Source organism: Mucor mucedo (assembly GCF_025094135.1).
Source record: "Mucor mucedo strain NRRL 3635 chromosome Unknown EV154scaffold_197, whole genome shotgun sequence".
NCBI classification, from domain to species: domain Eukaryota; kingdom Fungi; phylum Mucoromycota; class Mucoromycetes; order Mucorales; family Mucoraceae; genus Mucor; species Mucor mucedo.
Genome location: NW_026252481.1, coordinates 5,975 through 22,127, shown reverse-complemented (window position 1 = coordinate 22,127; position 16,153 = coordinate 5,975). Strand labels below are relative to the sequence as shown.

Here is a 16,153-nt window from a genome sequence, read left to right as displayed (position 1 = left end):
ATTGCAAACGATTACCGCAACCAATACGGTGTTGCAATTACCAGTTTGCCAATGTTTTTTTCGGGTGAATATGTTGAAAGAACGAGAACAGTTATCGACGCCGACGGTAGAAGAGAAACTCGTAGATATCACTTCTGGAGTTTGGAACACCCCTTCCTCAATGACGATGACGAAAATCAAGTAAATAGTTATCGTGCAACTTACCGAATGGGCAAAGACGCTTTTGAGAATTTGGTGAATGAATTGTCCAACCACGAAGAGTTTAATTTTGTTGCTCCCAATGCTATTCCTGTCTACATTCAGGTCGCAACGGCCTTATTTCGCTTGGCTAATTGCCATGTCGGATACCGTCAAGCGTACATGCTTTTAGGTGTTTCCTATGGTAGTTATAATAACTTCACCAGAAGGACACTTAAGGCAATCAAGGGAAGGCTTGGTCACTTGTTGGCTTGGCCTACTGATCCTGAAGCGGCTAGAGCTGTAGCTCACGGTTTTGGGAGTGATAATGGACAGCGACTAAACGGTGTTATCGGTGCTGTAGATGGAAAAAACTTTACGATCCACAAGCCTTCCCCAGACGAATTTGGTGCTATGTTTCGTGATCGTAAGAATGACTACTCTGTTAAGTTAACGGCTGTTTGTGACTCTAACTTGAGATTCACATATATCTCGGTAGGCGACTCAGGTACCGTAACTATGGATTAACGGATTTAAAATCAAAACTAAACACAATACTTATTCTTAGGAAGAACTCACGATGCTGCTGCTTTCAGATCCAGTGACATATATTACGATATTCTTGAAAATCCTGAAACGTTCTTTCCAGACAATACGTTTATCATCGGTGACTCTGCGTACCCTTTGGGGCCTAATCTCATCACGCCATTTCCTGAAAGTCAATGCATAACGGATTCAAGAAAACGTACGTTTAATTTCGTTCATTCTGCGACAAGAATGGCGATTGAAAAAGCATTCGGTGTCTTGGTTGCTCGTTGGAGATTCGCTAGCAAGTACATTTATGTCTACGATCAAATGGATGTAAACGAAATTATTACGGCGTGCTGTATACTACACAACTTTTGCATTGATCTTCGAGACCCTGGATTTACAGACGATAGTCCGATGGAAGGTCGTGGTGCTGCCAATGTAGAAAATGAATCGTCTCAAAATGTAAATGGAAGTACTAGAAGAGTAAATGTATTTAATGAATTGATGACACATAGAACTGAAGGTGTTAGAAACTTTACTGGATAAGTAGAAAAAAAATTTATAAAAAAAAAAACTTAATTGTTATTAACTGAAGGATCAGCGGCAGGAGGGGAATTGTTAGGAGGGGGAGGGGGAGAAGAAGCAGACGTGGGAGAAGGGGTGGAAGTGGGAGAAGGAACGGAAGTGGGCGAAGGAGCAGGCGTTGGAGAAGGAGCGGGACGAGGGAGAGAAGAAGCAAACAAATCCACCATGCGGTTTATGGCCAAGCTTGCATCTCTTTGCCATCCAGAATTTTGACGTCTCAAAACCATTGTCTCACGCAAGATATCCCGGTCAAAGACATCTCTATCAATGGTATGGGCATACACACGGTCCATATGTGCCACATCGACAGCCCTACGCTCGTTGGCAATTTCACGGTCTCGTGCTCTTTCCTCTCGGTTTTGGTCTTCCAAAGCCTCCAAATGACCAGCCATGAACCATGTTGAGGCATTGACATAACGAGGACGTTGGGTAGGTCTTCTACCTTCTTCTTCTTGATCATCATCATCATCAACACCGGCACGACCTCGTCTTCCAGCAGGAAAATTACCTCGGCTATCCACAGTTTCTCCTGAATGTGAACTGTACGAAACAGGTGGATTCATCGTTGGCATTCTTGATGTTACCTGCTCCATCAAATCGTGAAATTCCCAATAAGGAAGAGGAGCACTTCCAGTAGCATTGGCAGCATCTCTTCTGGTTCGATATGTACTGCAAAGGCTGTTCCACCTGGTCTTCATAGCTGCAATGTCTCTTCTACCGTTGATGGCGCCATTGGCATTGAAAGCATCCTCTGTTGCTTTGGTCAGACTTAACTTTGCTTGAGGTGTACGAGTAACACCGACTTTTACAATGTACTCAGGGAACAACTCGATCAAAACATGTGTGCTCGCAGAATCCCAATTGAGATTGGTGTTGACCTGAGGAGAAGGCTCATCAACAAGATTATTCTCAGCAGAAGGAGCAGAAGATGAAGGCTCAGAAGAACCGGCTGAACTAGGTCCAGAAGAAGCGGATGGCATTGATCCAGTTGCAGGAACGGATCCAGCGGCTGCAGAAGACTGGGCAGTGGGAACAGATCCATTAGTAGGAACAGGTCCAAAAGAAGAAGTGGTTTCAGCAGAGGGTTCGTTTGCAGATCCAGATGGTACAGCAGAAGGACCAGCAGAAGGACCAACAGAAGGACCAACAGAAGGACCAACAGAAGGACCAACAGAAGGACCAACAGAAGGCTCGGTAGAATGCTCAGTTGAAGGAGCAGGAGCAGGAGCAGCAGCAGGAGCAGGAGCAGGTACGTTTACTCTAGGTCTTCCTCTTACAGCAGGAGTGGTAGGGTTGTAGCCATTGACGAAGTTGATGCTGGTGTAGTTATGGAAAGTCATTTTGTTTTTTTTTAGATAAAATTGGATAATGGAATTGGTGAAGAAAAATGAAGAGGATCACAAAAAAAAAAAACCTTTTATCAAAAAAAAAACAACAATAAAAACAAAAACATTTGTGAGTTCAGTAGCCCAATTTGGCTGATTTTTCATCTGATAGAAGGATTCTGGGGTCGTTGGATTTTAATCCTTTATTGGGATATTTCGAAAATTTTGGCACTGAAGAAAATCCAATGTTATTGCTAATCGTCTATATATATCCATTTAATTTTTTATTCATCTATTTGGCAAAATTGTAACCTTTCACAAAAAAAAAAAAAAAAAAAAAAAAAATAATAAAGTCCTTAATCGGGTTCTTTAAAAAAATAATTTTGTTGCTTGTGAGGGCCCTTAATTAACCAAAAATCTGTTTCCATTCCATCTGGAATTCTAAATTGCTTTTGGAAGATTCATTCTCACCCTCAACAAACAGAAAAAACCAACCTAAAAAAATAATAATAATTAAACCAACAATGGCACCTCCCAAACAGAAGAACGCTTCTGTTATGGATGTCCTCCTCCCAGCTGATCGGGTAACATTAGCAAACTTTGAAACACATAAAAATTCAATTATGTGTCCACAATGTATCAATAAAGGTACAAGCAATTACATTGGTAACACCAGTGCCAGCACCGCCACTCGCCGTGTTCATGCGCAACATGTATATCGTATTTGCGTGCGATTTACTTAAGAATAAATAAGCAAATCCTTTAAATAAATAGATTATAAAATACAAAACAACCTTTGATGTTGCATACCAGCATACGCATGTGTACTGCTATACAACTTCTCCTACTACGAGTACATACTTCTATATTAAAGATTGCATGATTGGCCTAAATACGATATACGAATAATAGTTGGATACAGAATGTTATACCACTGAGTTACGATATCATTGATTGAGAAGAGAATCTTCTCAGATCAAATCAAAAATTATAAGAAATAGGAACTAAATATTAAAAGTTCTCTCAATGGCTTAGCTATCCACAAAAAGAATATAATAGATATTAGTATAAATAATTAGTGTACGAATTAATGAATACCTACCTTTTACAACCAACCATGCAAATCTGCGTAAGACTTTCTATATTTGGAATTGTTTTTTATGCATTAGACAACTAATGCACAAAGTGCCGACTTTAACTATTTTTTTCTACAGCCAATTACACTTGACAAACAAGTGTGTATTGTGATGTTTTGAGATAATAAAATCAGATAAAAAGCAGAAGAAAAAAGAATTAAAGAAATGAGTCTCTGTTAATCCTTTATTAGAGTTATGGAGAGAAGGTCATCGCAAAAGGGAGGACGCTTTTTATATCAAAACATCTGGGAGATTGAATCTGGTAAAGAATAGGTAGTGGCTTGTTTCTATCTTCTGAAACATGGCAATTAGAATTGTATGGTCTCAAGTCAATCAATATTTTATCATATTGATTGGCCCGAATTATTAAGTGAAAATTTCTCATTTGCTGATATTTCAGTAACAGATTAAAGAGAGTCATAACAACCAATAATAATATAATTCCCAATATAAAATCTGTAACAAGATTATACTGGTAATATGAGAGTACCACTCGAATATTATAATTTAACCATATTAAAGGTCATTCTATACGATCTTTATTGGAGGAAATACGACATGTATCATTTACAGTAAACGTGGCATGATCTAATAAATACGTATCTCGTAACACTAAATATTTAATAAGATACTCGTGCTCCTAATCCACTGATATGGAACTGCCTGTTCTATCAAACAAGATAGACAGTTTATAAGATAAAGAAAAAGGTAATTGTGAGACTGGGTAAATTGAATATCGTTTTATTATTGAATAAGAGGATGGTTTATATAGGAATTGACAAAGTCTTTCGGTACTTGTCAATTAATAGAGCAGGCCGAGAGAATGATTTATAATGTGAACATATTGCAGTAAGCATGTGTGGACCATGCGTGCATTGTAAGCTGTGGTATTATTTATAAGTTGTTTTTATCCTTTGTTAATGCAGATGTTGCGTGTAAACCGCGTGTACGTGAGGTGACACAAAATAGCTATTTCGAGTTTCTTCGCTAAAGTAACTCACAGAATAGTGCTTGTATACACTTCGGGATATTTGTGTATACAACACTGCCTTGACTGGAAACAATTCTGACTAGTATTTAATTTAACCCCGAGGCGGATAACAAAGTTTACATATATTCTACACCACAGAAGACGACACTCAGACAAAAAATAAATCATTAAGACTGCTTTTGCCTGCAAATCTTTTGTAATCTAAATGATTGTTTAGGCCCCGAGTGTCATAAGTGTCATAAGTGTCGTAAGGCTCTCCAGTTCTGTGATTAAAATGATTTTAATAGACCTGAGGGCATACCATGCGTTAAATAAGCATTTAATCGTTTTTCTAAAATTTATCATTAACCACTATAACTTGAGTTTAATTTTGAAGATGTGACAACTACAATAAGTCCAATACCTACACTATAGTGGTATTTTAGGCACACTAACCACCACCCACTTTTTTTAAAGAACGACCATTGATCTTTACTTGCACCTCCCAGCCGGGAAGAAGCCACCCCCTTCTCACCTTTACTTAATTTTAAAAACAACAACAATGGGAAAATCAAGAAGAAGTACACACAAACGTTTGGAAGAAATGAAACGACTTGCGCTTTTAGATCCCGATCTTATACTCGATGAAGATGCTATCCTTATGTTGCAACCTACTCGTCGCAAATACACTCGTCGCCCTAAATACGATCTCCCACCTGACGATCGTCATATGACAACAGATATATCTGAAGTTATTGAAATCAAGCAGGGAGCCGGCCCCGGAAGAAAGCGTCAAAAAAAACAAGAGGACATCTTTGATTCTAACGATTGTAATGACTCTAATGAACCGACCCCTGAGGAAATCAAGGAGCAAAAGGCTTCTGTTGAAAGAAAGAGAAAGGTCGATTTGAAATATCAATGGTACAATGTACTTAAAACATTGTGTACCAGCTACTTGATCTTTGTTGGCAAGCAAGGTGGCTTGCCATCCACCGAGATTGATTCGCCAGTTGCATTCGATTGCCAATGTAGTGAAAAAGTACTTCTGACAAAGACCGTCAGAATGTACTTTTTCCATGGTAAGGAGCAAAATATTCGACAAAATACTAGTATTCTCTAACCCTGAATATAATTTTGAAATAGCTATCAAGGATGTATCAGTCTGTTACTGCAGCTGTAAGCCCTTGGCAGAAGCATTAATGTTGATGGGTATGTTTCCTTCTTCTCCCTCAAGCCCCAAAAGTGCAATCCACTTGGGTTTGTTGGGCTTCTTTAATGAAGTTCGAAACACCCTGAAGTCTTCTTCTGAGGGTATTGCGAAGTTGTACAACAACTTAAGGGGAAACCCCGTCCAGGTACTTATTATCGTAAAGATAGTCTTCATATATCTACTAATCTGTTTGAGTAGAGTTGTTTGTCAGCTAATATATGCAGAAATGTACTATACATGTACAACCGACTTCTTTTGGCCGCCGATAAAGAGGTCAATCAACGAACAGGTTTGAAAGACCTGGCAATGTGCTGTCCTGCTTGTCCCAGTGTATGTTTACATAATAAATTAAAATCAAATGAGATCGTAACCTCTTCATGTTTTATAGAGGGACTCCAATCATCCTATGGATCGCATTTTCATCACTATGGATGGATGTTTTAGTATGAAATGTAAGTCGAAAGCAAGTCTTCTTGATGAATTATTTACGATTGATACTGTGGAGAACGCATGGGTGAAGCCTGAATCTGTTGAGCTCTATAAAAAGGAAAAACCACCAAAAGATGTAAGTATTATGAAAGGTTAGAAACGATTTGGCTTGCTGACAAGAAAATACGATCAATAGGCTCTTTTAAACGAAAACTCATTCAGAGCTGCAGGTAATGGCGCCTCATACAAGTCAAAGTTGTATCCCGTAAAAGGAATTTTTACGGCTTCATGCGCGCGCCATGACCTCACCCTAAAGATGGTGGATATGGATAGTGGTGAAGGGTATGTGATAAACATGCCAAAAACATTATGTACTAATCCTAATTTTTTTTTTATTTTGAAGATTCAAATATCCACTATCTGTTCTCCACGAGCTGTTTCAGGAGGACAAGGACAGCATTAAGACGCCAGTAAACTTGATGTATGATATCATTTGTGTCTTGGAGAAGTCGTTGACGGTAACATCTCATTCAATATTGTTGATGCATAAATGCTAATGTATTCTTATGATAGACTCACTTCCCGTACTTGACTGCTAACGGCACTCTTGCACTCCCTGTTTTTCATGCTTATGCGCATGTTATTAGCTGTCAGTCCAGCTTTAATCCTAAAAACATTGAATCGTACGGCAGGACTGACGGCGAGGCATCGGAACGTTTATGGTCTTCACTCAGACCATTCGTCACCATTACACGTCCGATGTCTCAGGCCAACAGAAGGCTGACTCTTACGTTGGCCATCCGCCATCGTAACATGGAAAAAAAATGGGGAATGGGTAAGATGTTGTTTTTGTAAAGGAAATGGTGCATATCACTAACGACGTTATTTTGGTTTATAGCAAGTGTCTTGTACGGGAAGTACAAAAGTACGAAGAAGATCCTGGCGGCAGGATTAGTGAAGTTGAAGGGTGTGAACCAGGAGGAGATTTCGTTGGCTTGGGAGAGGCATCTGGCGTTGACTCGAAGCGGCAAGTCGTGCAGCAAAATCTGGAGTGATTTGCCACCATCATTGGGATCTGTAACAAGATTTTATCTTTTGGAGTCGATCTTGTTCAGATTTAGGTAATAATGAAACGATCACTAAAAATATCTAAATTTAACATGTCTTTTTTATCACAGAGTTAAAATGTATGAGAACTCTACCGGTACCAGTAATGCAGCCATTGACAGATTAGATGGTGTATTAACGGTATCGGCCAGTGATGGTAGTATCAAGGTAGCTGGGGAGACCTTCTTCATGCAACAAATTAAAGATATCGAGAAGAAGCAGGAGAAGGTCCTTGATGAAATTAGGCAAACAATACCTAATTTCGTCCCCCACGCCTATGCCGACTTGTCCGCTGAAACTGCCCAGCTCTCCCTTGGCTTGTGGGAGGATTTCATCCAACGAAAAAAGTTGCTTTTCAAGGATGCTATGCGAGCCAACCTGCAAGCTTACAAGTTTACCACCAACTTGATGTTCAAATCTGGACATATTGGTAAGTCCTAATTTTTTGTTTGTTGTTATAATTAAATTTTAAATATTGTAATACGTTATAAGGTACAAAGCTTGCAGGTCAACATGGCAAGGCCCTTGGAAAGCAACGAAAACTCCTGGATGACCTCCTGGACATCTACAACCAGGAATTCCGTAAGTACAAAATTGTTATTAGAAGTTTAGGCCACTAAAGTCTTTATCATAGAGGAAGGTATAACTGCAGCTACCTTCCTGGATGGAATAGCCCATTTTGGGGATCGATCTCCACCCCAAGACTGAACCATGGTTGTGCGTGAGGAACGCTAACGAGGAACTTAAGCTCCTAAAGGTAAATGAACTTATAAACTCTCTATATGTTTCTCTATATGTGTGAAATATAATTAACATCTCACATTAAAACAGCGTGAAGCGCACAACCTATTCTCCAATATAGAGGTGGAGATCGAGGAACTCACAAGGGCAAAGCGTTGGGCTGCTGAAGATTTCGAGAGAACGGGTGTTGCGGAGGAGAAGGGGATCTCGGAGGGTGTAAAAACTTTATTGGAAAGACAGCTGGAACAGAGCAATAAATGGAAAAGTCACTCAATGCGATACTTGGTGCTGCTTGGAGTCAGCCCTCCTATCAATTTTGCTTCTGAACCCCAGTCTGACACTGCCAACCTCCTTGATCCTACCGTTGATTTTGAAGGTGATGATGTTGTTGAGGATGAAGAAGACTTGGTGCTGGTTTCTGAAGGTGAAGAGGAGGATGAAGATGATGGGGAAGAAGACATGGAAGAGAGTGAAAGTAGAGAAGAAAATGAAAACCAATAATAAAAAAAAAATTACAAATAATAAACTTTTAAGCTTAACAATAATGTCTTAATTCCTTCATGGATCATTAAACGCACAAACTTTAGGCTCGTGTACGATCACGATAAGGGGTGGATTTGTTGAATGCCGCCGGGGAAATGGATCTTCTACCAGAGATTTAATTTTAAGCTCGGGCAAAAAAAAAGCGGCACCCGAGTATGGATTAATAAAACGACATTTTTTAGGCTCATGCTTTTTTTTCAGCAAGGATTAATAAAATCTTAATTTCATAAATGTCGAATTTGAATACACTATAAACCAGAATTATTTAAATTCATATTACAAGAAACCATCGAATTACATTTAATATTAATTAAATACTATACTTAAATCAATATATAAAAGTTTCATGGCTTGGGCGATGTATATAGTATACGTATAAGTTTTTTTTGGATCATTTGTCATTTTGAAGCTCTTTTTTGACATTCATGCTACAACTGGAAAGACAATCACTAAAAGTATTAGCACCATCTGAAAGCTACAAAAAATAGAGTATAACTGCATTTAAGAATACAAAATTAAACATACTTTTTTTTTTCAACAGGTATAACCACATATTATGCATAATTTTTCAAAATACATAATTCGTTTTTAAGGGTTTTTTATATAAAAACATGTATAGACAATATTTTTTTTTATTTCAAAGCTTATATCATATACTATATGTTTACAGGTTTTAGAAAATACCAAATAAAGAGTACTTTCATCAGAAGGGACTTATTCTACATGTAAAAAACTAATTTGCAATGTTACAGTGTGAAAAACCAAGAAATCGGAAAATGATCAAAATAGATGCAAAAACAAAAGGTTAAAAAGACAGTTGAAATTTACATGTATATAGAAACTTAATTTCTTTTGATCTGTATAGTTTTTGTATACTTTTATTAAGAAGAATATCGTATAATGGTCAATACAGACACTTCCTGGATATGCAGATCCCTCGGATTTGATTGGCCCTAATTTATTTTGCAAGGAAATGTAAAAAAAAATCACTGAATTGGTTGTATGATCAACCCAATGATATTATATACCTCTAAATTTATATCCACATTTAAATAGTATATTTTGAATATAACTATAAAAAAAACTGAGATCTTCTATACTTGAAAACATTTATTATTCTTTGTTTTTGTTGAATATTGAAAAGCAGTAATGATCATGTGTGCTAAAAATAAAGCTAGAGATCGCCCATTTTTTTTAAAAAAAAAGGAAATTCAGAAAAAGTGAGGGGGGTATCCCAAAAAAAAATCGGACATACAAGAGTAAAATTTTTTCATCCAATCGATGAATAATTGCGCAATCGAATCATTTGTTCGGTCCAATAGAATTAGATAATTTTTTTTTCTATTAGAAAGATTACAGCCCCATACCCTGTGATTGTTTACTTTTTTCTCCCTTACACTTTTTAACTTACATGGCATCTCACCTTGCTAGCAACAAGTAGTTTTAACATACCGATTATGTAACTACTGTGTTCCGATCAAACGTACCGCCTTTGCTTTAATATCCTTCCCGTCGTGTTATCTCTAGGCAGTAAAATATTTTTGTTTTAACGAATTAAGCTTTGGAGTAAGTATACTGTTTTGTCTTGACAAATTGTAATCACAATTCCTCTAGAACTAACAAACTGTTTTAGATAGTGTATTGCCTTTGCCAATGTACACAATGCGTATAATATAAACACACCCATCTCGCTAACAACAAGTTGCCTTGTCTCTGCCACTGTAAGTTAATATTTGTTATTTGAAATTTCGGATGAGAACATGTAGAGAAGAATAGGCTTGCTCGGAGATGTTTATTGTAATAATATATTGTCATGATCATTTTATTGTAATAAATTCACAGCGTATGCCTCCACTTACGAGTCCTTTTATGTGTCAATTGCAGACGTTGGTAGTACTGCGCGTATCTAGTTTTGATAGTTACGAGAGCTTTACTTACAAACGAGTATAAAACATAACGTTTGTCATACGCCTCTAAGTTATAATATACAGCGTAATTATTACATGCAGCATCGGCTGCTATATTACTCATGACATGTGGCTCAGTTAATCATCTTTTGACTCTCCCGACATGAAAGAACAGACACAATTATTGGATAGTCGATTGCTCTTCCACCGTATCGTACAGTTATAAACGAGCATTTAAAAGAACTATAATATTTGCTTTTTACACCTTTTTTTTATGTATTAAATAGACAAGATTAGCACTTTAACCAAATGACTTCACTTACAACGAAAGATGATAAATACAACTGTAGCGTAAGCAAGTCGCGTTGTTCTGTTTGTTCAAGAGAATTTTCTTCGACCTCTAACCGAAATAGACATGCACTTAAATTTCACAATGCTTCTCCCCCTGCAAATGTTGGGCGACCTTCATTAGGTGGAAGGAAACAAGCCAACCATAGATACTATAAAAAAGTTACAGCTGAAAAAACCAGACCCAAATGCGCAGTGTTCTTGACTTCAGCAATGGAAGAGTCGAAGTCTTTGGATAAAAGTAATTTAGTGTCATCGTACCAGACCAGCCTTAAACAATGGCAATTACAACTTCAAAAGTCTAGACAAATTATGTCTCTTCCAACTCTTAACAACCGGCAATGCGACTCAAGCTACTGGAAGTTTCTAACTTTCGCACTCATGACCCATGAAGTACGCAATTACGAATTATACTTCGAGCATGAAGTTTTTTTTAACTCGACGTCTCCTTTAAGCGCCGTTTATTCCAGCAATAGCTATACTCGCGAGCATATGAATATCTGTCAGAAGTTCTGGACTACTCCAACGTCTAAATTCAACTGTTTACTTAAAGCCTATTGCAAAGCTTTTACAGGATACTATTATACCCAATAAGATAGTGTATATATTGTCAAATAAAATATTGTTGTTAAAGAAAAACGTTAAAAAACTGCTATCACAGCCTCAACCAACATATAAAGCAACGTTACTGTACATAGCAGTTTTATAACAAAAAAATTATAAGTGGAAAGATTAATAAAATCTTAAATTTATGTCAGTTTGTTCTTTATTTCCACAGTCTGTTCTTTATTTCCACAGTCTGTTCTTTATTTCAGTTTATTCTTTACTTCAGTTTATTCTTTACTTCAGTTTATTCTTTATTTCAGTTTATTCTTTATTTCAGTTTATTCTTTATTTCAGTTTATTCTTTATTTCAGTTTATTCTTTATGGGATTCAAGACGTAAAACGCAAAATAAAAAGTATCCCAACAAATCAAGTATTAAATGTATTTAAATTTATTTAAACGAGGAAAAAGAAAGGATATAATTACCTTTGTTAATGGGCAAGGTCAGGCGAAGAAACTTCCAGCGTAGCCGGAGTTGTATCAACTGCTTCTGCACCTGGTACAGCAAAAGAAATCTTATTTTCTTTAATTGCCTCAAGGACGAGGTGCATTTGGCCAGATGTTTGCTCATGGGCCTTTCTAACTGGGACATCTTCGGGCCACCCAAACATCTTCAGATCAGCAGTTTGATCCTTGAACTTCTGGAACGGAAATGCTTTAGCAAATTTTGCGCTTGGATGAGTATCTAATGTAAAATGTCAGTAAGAGTGTCAATCTTGTGTAGTAGGGGAAACTGACGATACAACTCTAAAATTCTTTGGCTATACTCTTTTCTCAAGAGATTGCCGTTCTGACTATATGGCTTAGATACTTATTTTAACATGTAAGTAATAATTTTAGTAATCTAATTTAAACGAAAACATACTTCTCTCGTTCGCATCATGGTTCCTCTTTTTCAAGAAAGCCGACAACTCGCTGCCCATCGTGTCTTTCAGACTTAGACAGTGCTCTTTTGTTTAAAAATAATGTAAGCTGCTTGTTCTATACACTCCCCAATATATTTGACTTACCTCCAGCAGTTAGCATATGCATAATCAAACGAACATTACCAGATTTTTCGTTTAATGGAAATACACTGATAACGAGGAAGTCCGAACCACAGAGAGCATTGTAGGAGTGAATTATTTTCTTCATCTCTGAGACTGCTTCCATATGGTGCAGGTGCTTTTTCTCAGAAGTAAGCTTACTAACAGGTTGATAATCGGTTACCAATGCAGCCTTTTCTGCTGGGTTCAATGCTTTGTATAGCGTAGACGCATTTTTTTGAAAAGCGATTAAGCCTATAAACGTACAAACAATTAGATATAATTAGCATTTACGGTGAGTTTAGTATACCTTCGGATTGAACATCTGCAGTAGTATCCATTTTCCTAGTTGCTGCCAACTTTTCTGTAAAAGCGTTGTAAGGGCTTTTACGTTTACGAAAGACTACTTGCGTTGCTTCACGATTAAATTCAATGGCCTCTTCAGCCTCGGCCTTAGAAATGTTTTCTGCCAGCATTAACTTTTCAACTGTCTCTTGAACCAAGTCTCTCATTCGAGCGTCAAAATCACTGATGAGTTGTCTACTTTCTTCGGAATAGTTTTGCAAAGGCATTTGAATTATAATAACAATATAGTAAAATAGTAACAACAGAAAAAGGTGCTATGGTGTAGTATGCCCCCCCCCCCTCCCATGCAAAATTTTTTTTATTGTATATTAGCAGTCCTCCAAGGTGTGGTTGAGTTTAATAGGACTTACGACACTTATGACACTTATGACACTCGGGGCCTAAACAATCATTTAGATTACAAAAGATTTGCAGGCAAAAGCAGTCTTAATGATTTATTTTTTGTCTGAGTGTCGTCTTCTGTGGTGTGATTTGCATTGCGTATACAAAATATTTATTAGATATACTAGAGCAACATCAGCAAACGGAATATCCGTATTATTTTCAGATAAACAAAACACTACCGAAAATGTTGTTTATCCTGAATTACTCATCCACACCTAACTCCCATTAAATTTTATATTTATCCAAAATCATCATTTTTTATCCCACCTTATATTACAAATAAATGCTATATTTATTAACTTTGAGTGCGTTTCAGACGCTGGCTCCGCTCACTTCGTGAGCGAGATGCCAGCTAGTATCCAATACATTAGTATCTCGATTTAAGGGTGACCAAAAAATTCGGAAATATCAGAATTAAATAAAAAATACCATTAAATCAAAAACCGTAACTACTTCAAACCGACGTCCCAAACCCAATTTTGACCGTAAAATATGAGCATTACAGCCACTTATTTCTTTCCGTTTGGAAATTAAATATATCTGTCCAAAACTTAGAAAAAAGAAAAAAAAATGGTATTTGACAAGCATAGTACACTGGAGAAATAATGTGATAAAAGTATATCTTTATTCGAAGTAAAAATAGACTAAAAGAACTATGCTGCTATGAAATAATTGATCCTTTTTATATGCATAACTCTCCTGAGTTTTAATGATGAGTACACCTTTCTGAATTCGGAATAGATGTATACTTTGTTTCTCGCCTTGGGTTAAATTAATAATACTAGTCAGAATTGTTTCCAGTTAACCTTGTCCCATATCAGTGGATCGGGAGCATGAGTATTCCAATATATCTTTAGTATTACGAGACACTTATTTATCAGATCATGCAACGGTTACTGTAAAAGATGCATACTTGTTTGTCAAGTGTAATTAGCAATAAAACATAATAGTTGATCATTTATTTATTATCTTTGTAATGAATAATGTGGTGATCTGCTATATTGTTGCTACATTAAATAAATCCATATCTATGACATCAATACATTAAGAATGATTAAGGAATCAATTACCCAATATAGATAGTTAGTACTATCATATCACAAGGTTACAAGAACACAGTGACAAAGGCTTACTAAAGATATGGAAGTACAATGTGTCTAAGATGACAGTAATTCCAAGTGAAACATATTTACAAAATAAGCGGTTAAAGGTAACAGGATACACACTGGAGAAATGATAACAACTTCAAAGATACACTAAAGATAGTGGTACAGCAGATAGTCTTTTTTATATAAATACTTGTTCATTTTATTTCATAATAAAGACAATCTTATAAACAGTCTCAAATTATTCATAAACTGCCTTATAATTTTTACTTACCTCTAAACACAACAAATAAATTACGATCACTAATATAAGATGTCTTATCGATATTTGTATATTTCGTTGTAGAAGATAGGTATCCATTAATTCATACACTGTTTCTTTATACTTTTTATCAGCAGTATAATAATATCAATATTAAGTTTCTCTTTCTTATAATTCTTGATTTGATCTGAGAAGCTTCTCTCGATCGGTGATATTGTAACTTAGGGGTATAGCATTCTGTATCCAACTGTCATTCGTATATCGTATTTAGGCCAATCATGCAATCTTTAATATAGAATTACACACAATTGCATAACAAAGCATACAACCAATAAAATACATAATACCATTTCAGATAAGGATATGACATTAAAATATCCTTATGACCAATTTTACCATTAGTCATAGACAGGGACAGAATTTCTTTAATAAGGAAACAGAAAAACACAGTGGCGGACTATGTGGTAAAAACCCGCAACATGTGGTAAAAACCCGCAACATTTGGTGGTAAAAACGTCCATTTTATACCACCGAATGTTGCGGAATTGTTGCTCATTTACCACCGGATGTGGTAAAACTCCAAAATTATACCACCAAATGTTGCGGGTTTTTGCTACATGTTGCGGGTTTTTACCACCTAATGTTGCGGGTTTTTTCCGCATGTTGCGTGTTTATACCACTTAATGTTGCGGTTTTTTTCCGCATGTTGCGTAATTATACCACTTCTGGTAGCTACTTAAATCCACATGTTGCGTCTTTTTACCACAATATAGCGTCCTTTTAGTCAAAACGTAGTACATCACTTTTAATTATAATACTATTGATGCTGATGGACCTTATACATTTGTGCAATCAAAAAATAAATTATATAATAAAGAAGCAGGATTTAAATGAAAACGTTTTTATTTTATTCAATGTTTATTTTGTATTTTACTTTAAAAATAATTTATGTACATATCAGCTCCAGTTTGAAAGGGCACACTTACATTCATAATATCCTTTGCCACTTACTATTGACGGGCCCAGTTGATATAACACTAACCAAACATCCACCAATGTATACAGATAACATTCTCGAGCCCTCGAGAGATGTAGCAGCATATCGACATAAACAGTTTTATCAGCCTAAACGAAAAAAAAATTGCAGCCTAAAAAAATTTTATAGCCTAAAAGCAAAATTTTACAGCCTAAAAAAAATTTTTACAGCCTAAAAAATTTTTTTACGGCCCAAGAGAAGAATTTTATATCAAAAAAAAAAAACATTTACTACCTCAATCCGCCGTTATAGCCCAGAGACTAATCTATACACTCTATTATTATACAATTTATTAGAGAAGACGTATTGGATATTCATATGACTATTACCTTCAGCATATGGCGGATATGTATACATAAA

At 36.3% G+C, this 16,153-nt stretch overlaps 4 protein-coding genes across 4 annotated transcripts; 2 read left to right on the top strand and 2 right to left on the bottom strand.

Moving 5' to 3' along the window:
* Positions 1-1,283: 1,283 nt before the first annotated feature.
* Positions 1,284-3,019, bottom strand: EV154DRAFT_607551 (uncharacterized protein; the record flags this gene model as incomplete). Its single annotated transcript, XM_051607617.1, has 1 exon — positions 1,284-3,019. The coding sequence occupies exon 1, from the start codon at positions 2,631-2,633 to the stop codon at positions 1,284-1,286; it is 1,350 nt and encodes a 449-aa protein (XP_051451197.1). The 5' UTR covers positions 2,634-3,019.
* A 2,059-nt stretch (positions 3,020-5,078) lies between these two features.
* On the top strand, positions 5,079-8,052 carry EV154DRAFT_529709 (uncharacterized protein). Its single transcript, XM_051603707.1, has 9 exons — positions 5,079-5,803; positions 5,868-6,079; positions 6,133-6,264; positions 6,323-6,499; positions 6,560-6,705; positions 6,767-6,881; positions 6,937-7,198; positions 7,262-7,484; positions 7,542-8,052. Exons 1-9 carry the CDS (start codon positions 5,287-5,289, stop codon positions 7,909-7,911), a joined length of 2,154 nt encoding a protein of 717 aa, XP_051451196.1. The 5' UTR covers positions 5,079-5,286; the 3' UTR covers positions 7,912-8,052.
* A 2,918-nt stretch (positions 8,053-10,970) lies between these two features.
* Positions 10,971-11,603, top strand: EV154DRAFT_487703 (uncharacterized protein; the record flags this gene model as incomplete). The annotated part of the gene is made up of 1 exon (XM_051598998.1): positions 10,971-11,603. The coding sequence occupies one exon, from the start codon at positions 10,971-10,973 to the stop codon at positions 11,601-11,603; it is 633 nt and encodes a 210-aa protein (XP_051451195.1).
* A 261-nt stretch (positions 11,604-11,864) lies between these two features.
* Positions 11,865-13,248, bottom strand: EV154DRAFT_529694 (uncharacterized protein). Its single transcript, XM_051603706.1, has 4 exons — positions 12,950-13,248; positions 12,625-12,894; positions 12,480-12,563; positions 11,865-12,424 (listed from the first exon to the last, which is right to left on the bottom strand). Exons 1-4 carry the CDS (start codon positions 13,209-13,211, stop codon positions 12,300-12,302), a joined length of 741 nt encoding a protein of 246 aa, XP_051451194.1. The 5' UTR covers positions 13,212-13,248; the 3' UTR covers positions 11,865-12,299.
* Positions 13,249-16,153: the final 2,905 nt, after the last annotated feature.

What these genes read in the sequence shown, in the direction of transcription:
- EV154DRAFT_529694 (XM_051603706.1), bottom strand. Translation starts at nt 13,211, where the DNA reads ATGCCTTTGCAAAACTATTCCGAAGAAAGTAGACAACTCATCAGTGAT. An exon ending in TGCAGATGTTCAATCCGAAG is followed by an intron (nt 12,895 to 12,949) that starts GTATACTAAACT and finishes GTACGTTTATAG; the next exon opens with GCTTAATCGCTTTTCAAAAA. An exon ending in CCATGATGCGAACGAGAGAA is followed by an intron (nt 12,425 to 12,479) that starts GTATGTTTTCGT and finishes TGTTAAAATAAG; the next exon opens with TATCTAAGCCATATAGTCAG.
- EV154DRAFT_529709 (XM_051603707.1), top strand. Translation starts at nt 5,287, where the DNA reads ATGGGAAAATCAAGAAGAAGTACACACAAACGTTTGGAAGAAATGAAA. An exon ending in GATATGGATAGTGGTGAAGG is followed by an intron (nt 6,706 to 6,766) that starts GTATGTGATAAA and finishes TTTATTTTGAAG; the next exon opens with ATTCAAATATCCACTATCTG. An exon ending in TCGATCTTGTTCAGATTTAG is followed by an intron (nt 7,485 to 7,541) that starts GTAATAATGAAA and finishes TTTTTATCACAG; the next exon opens with AGTTAAAATGTATGAGAACT.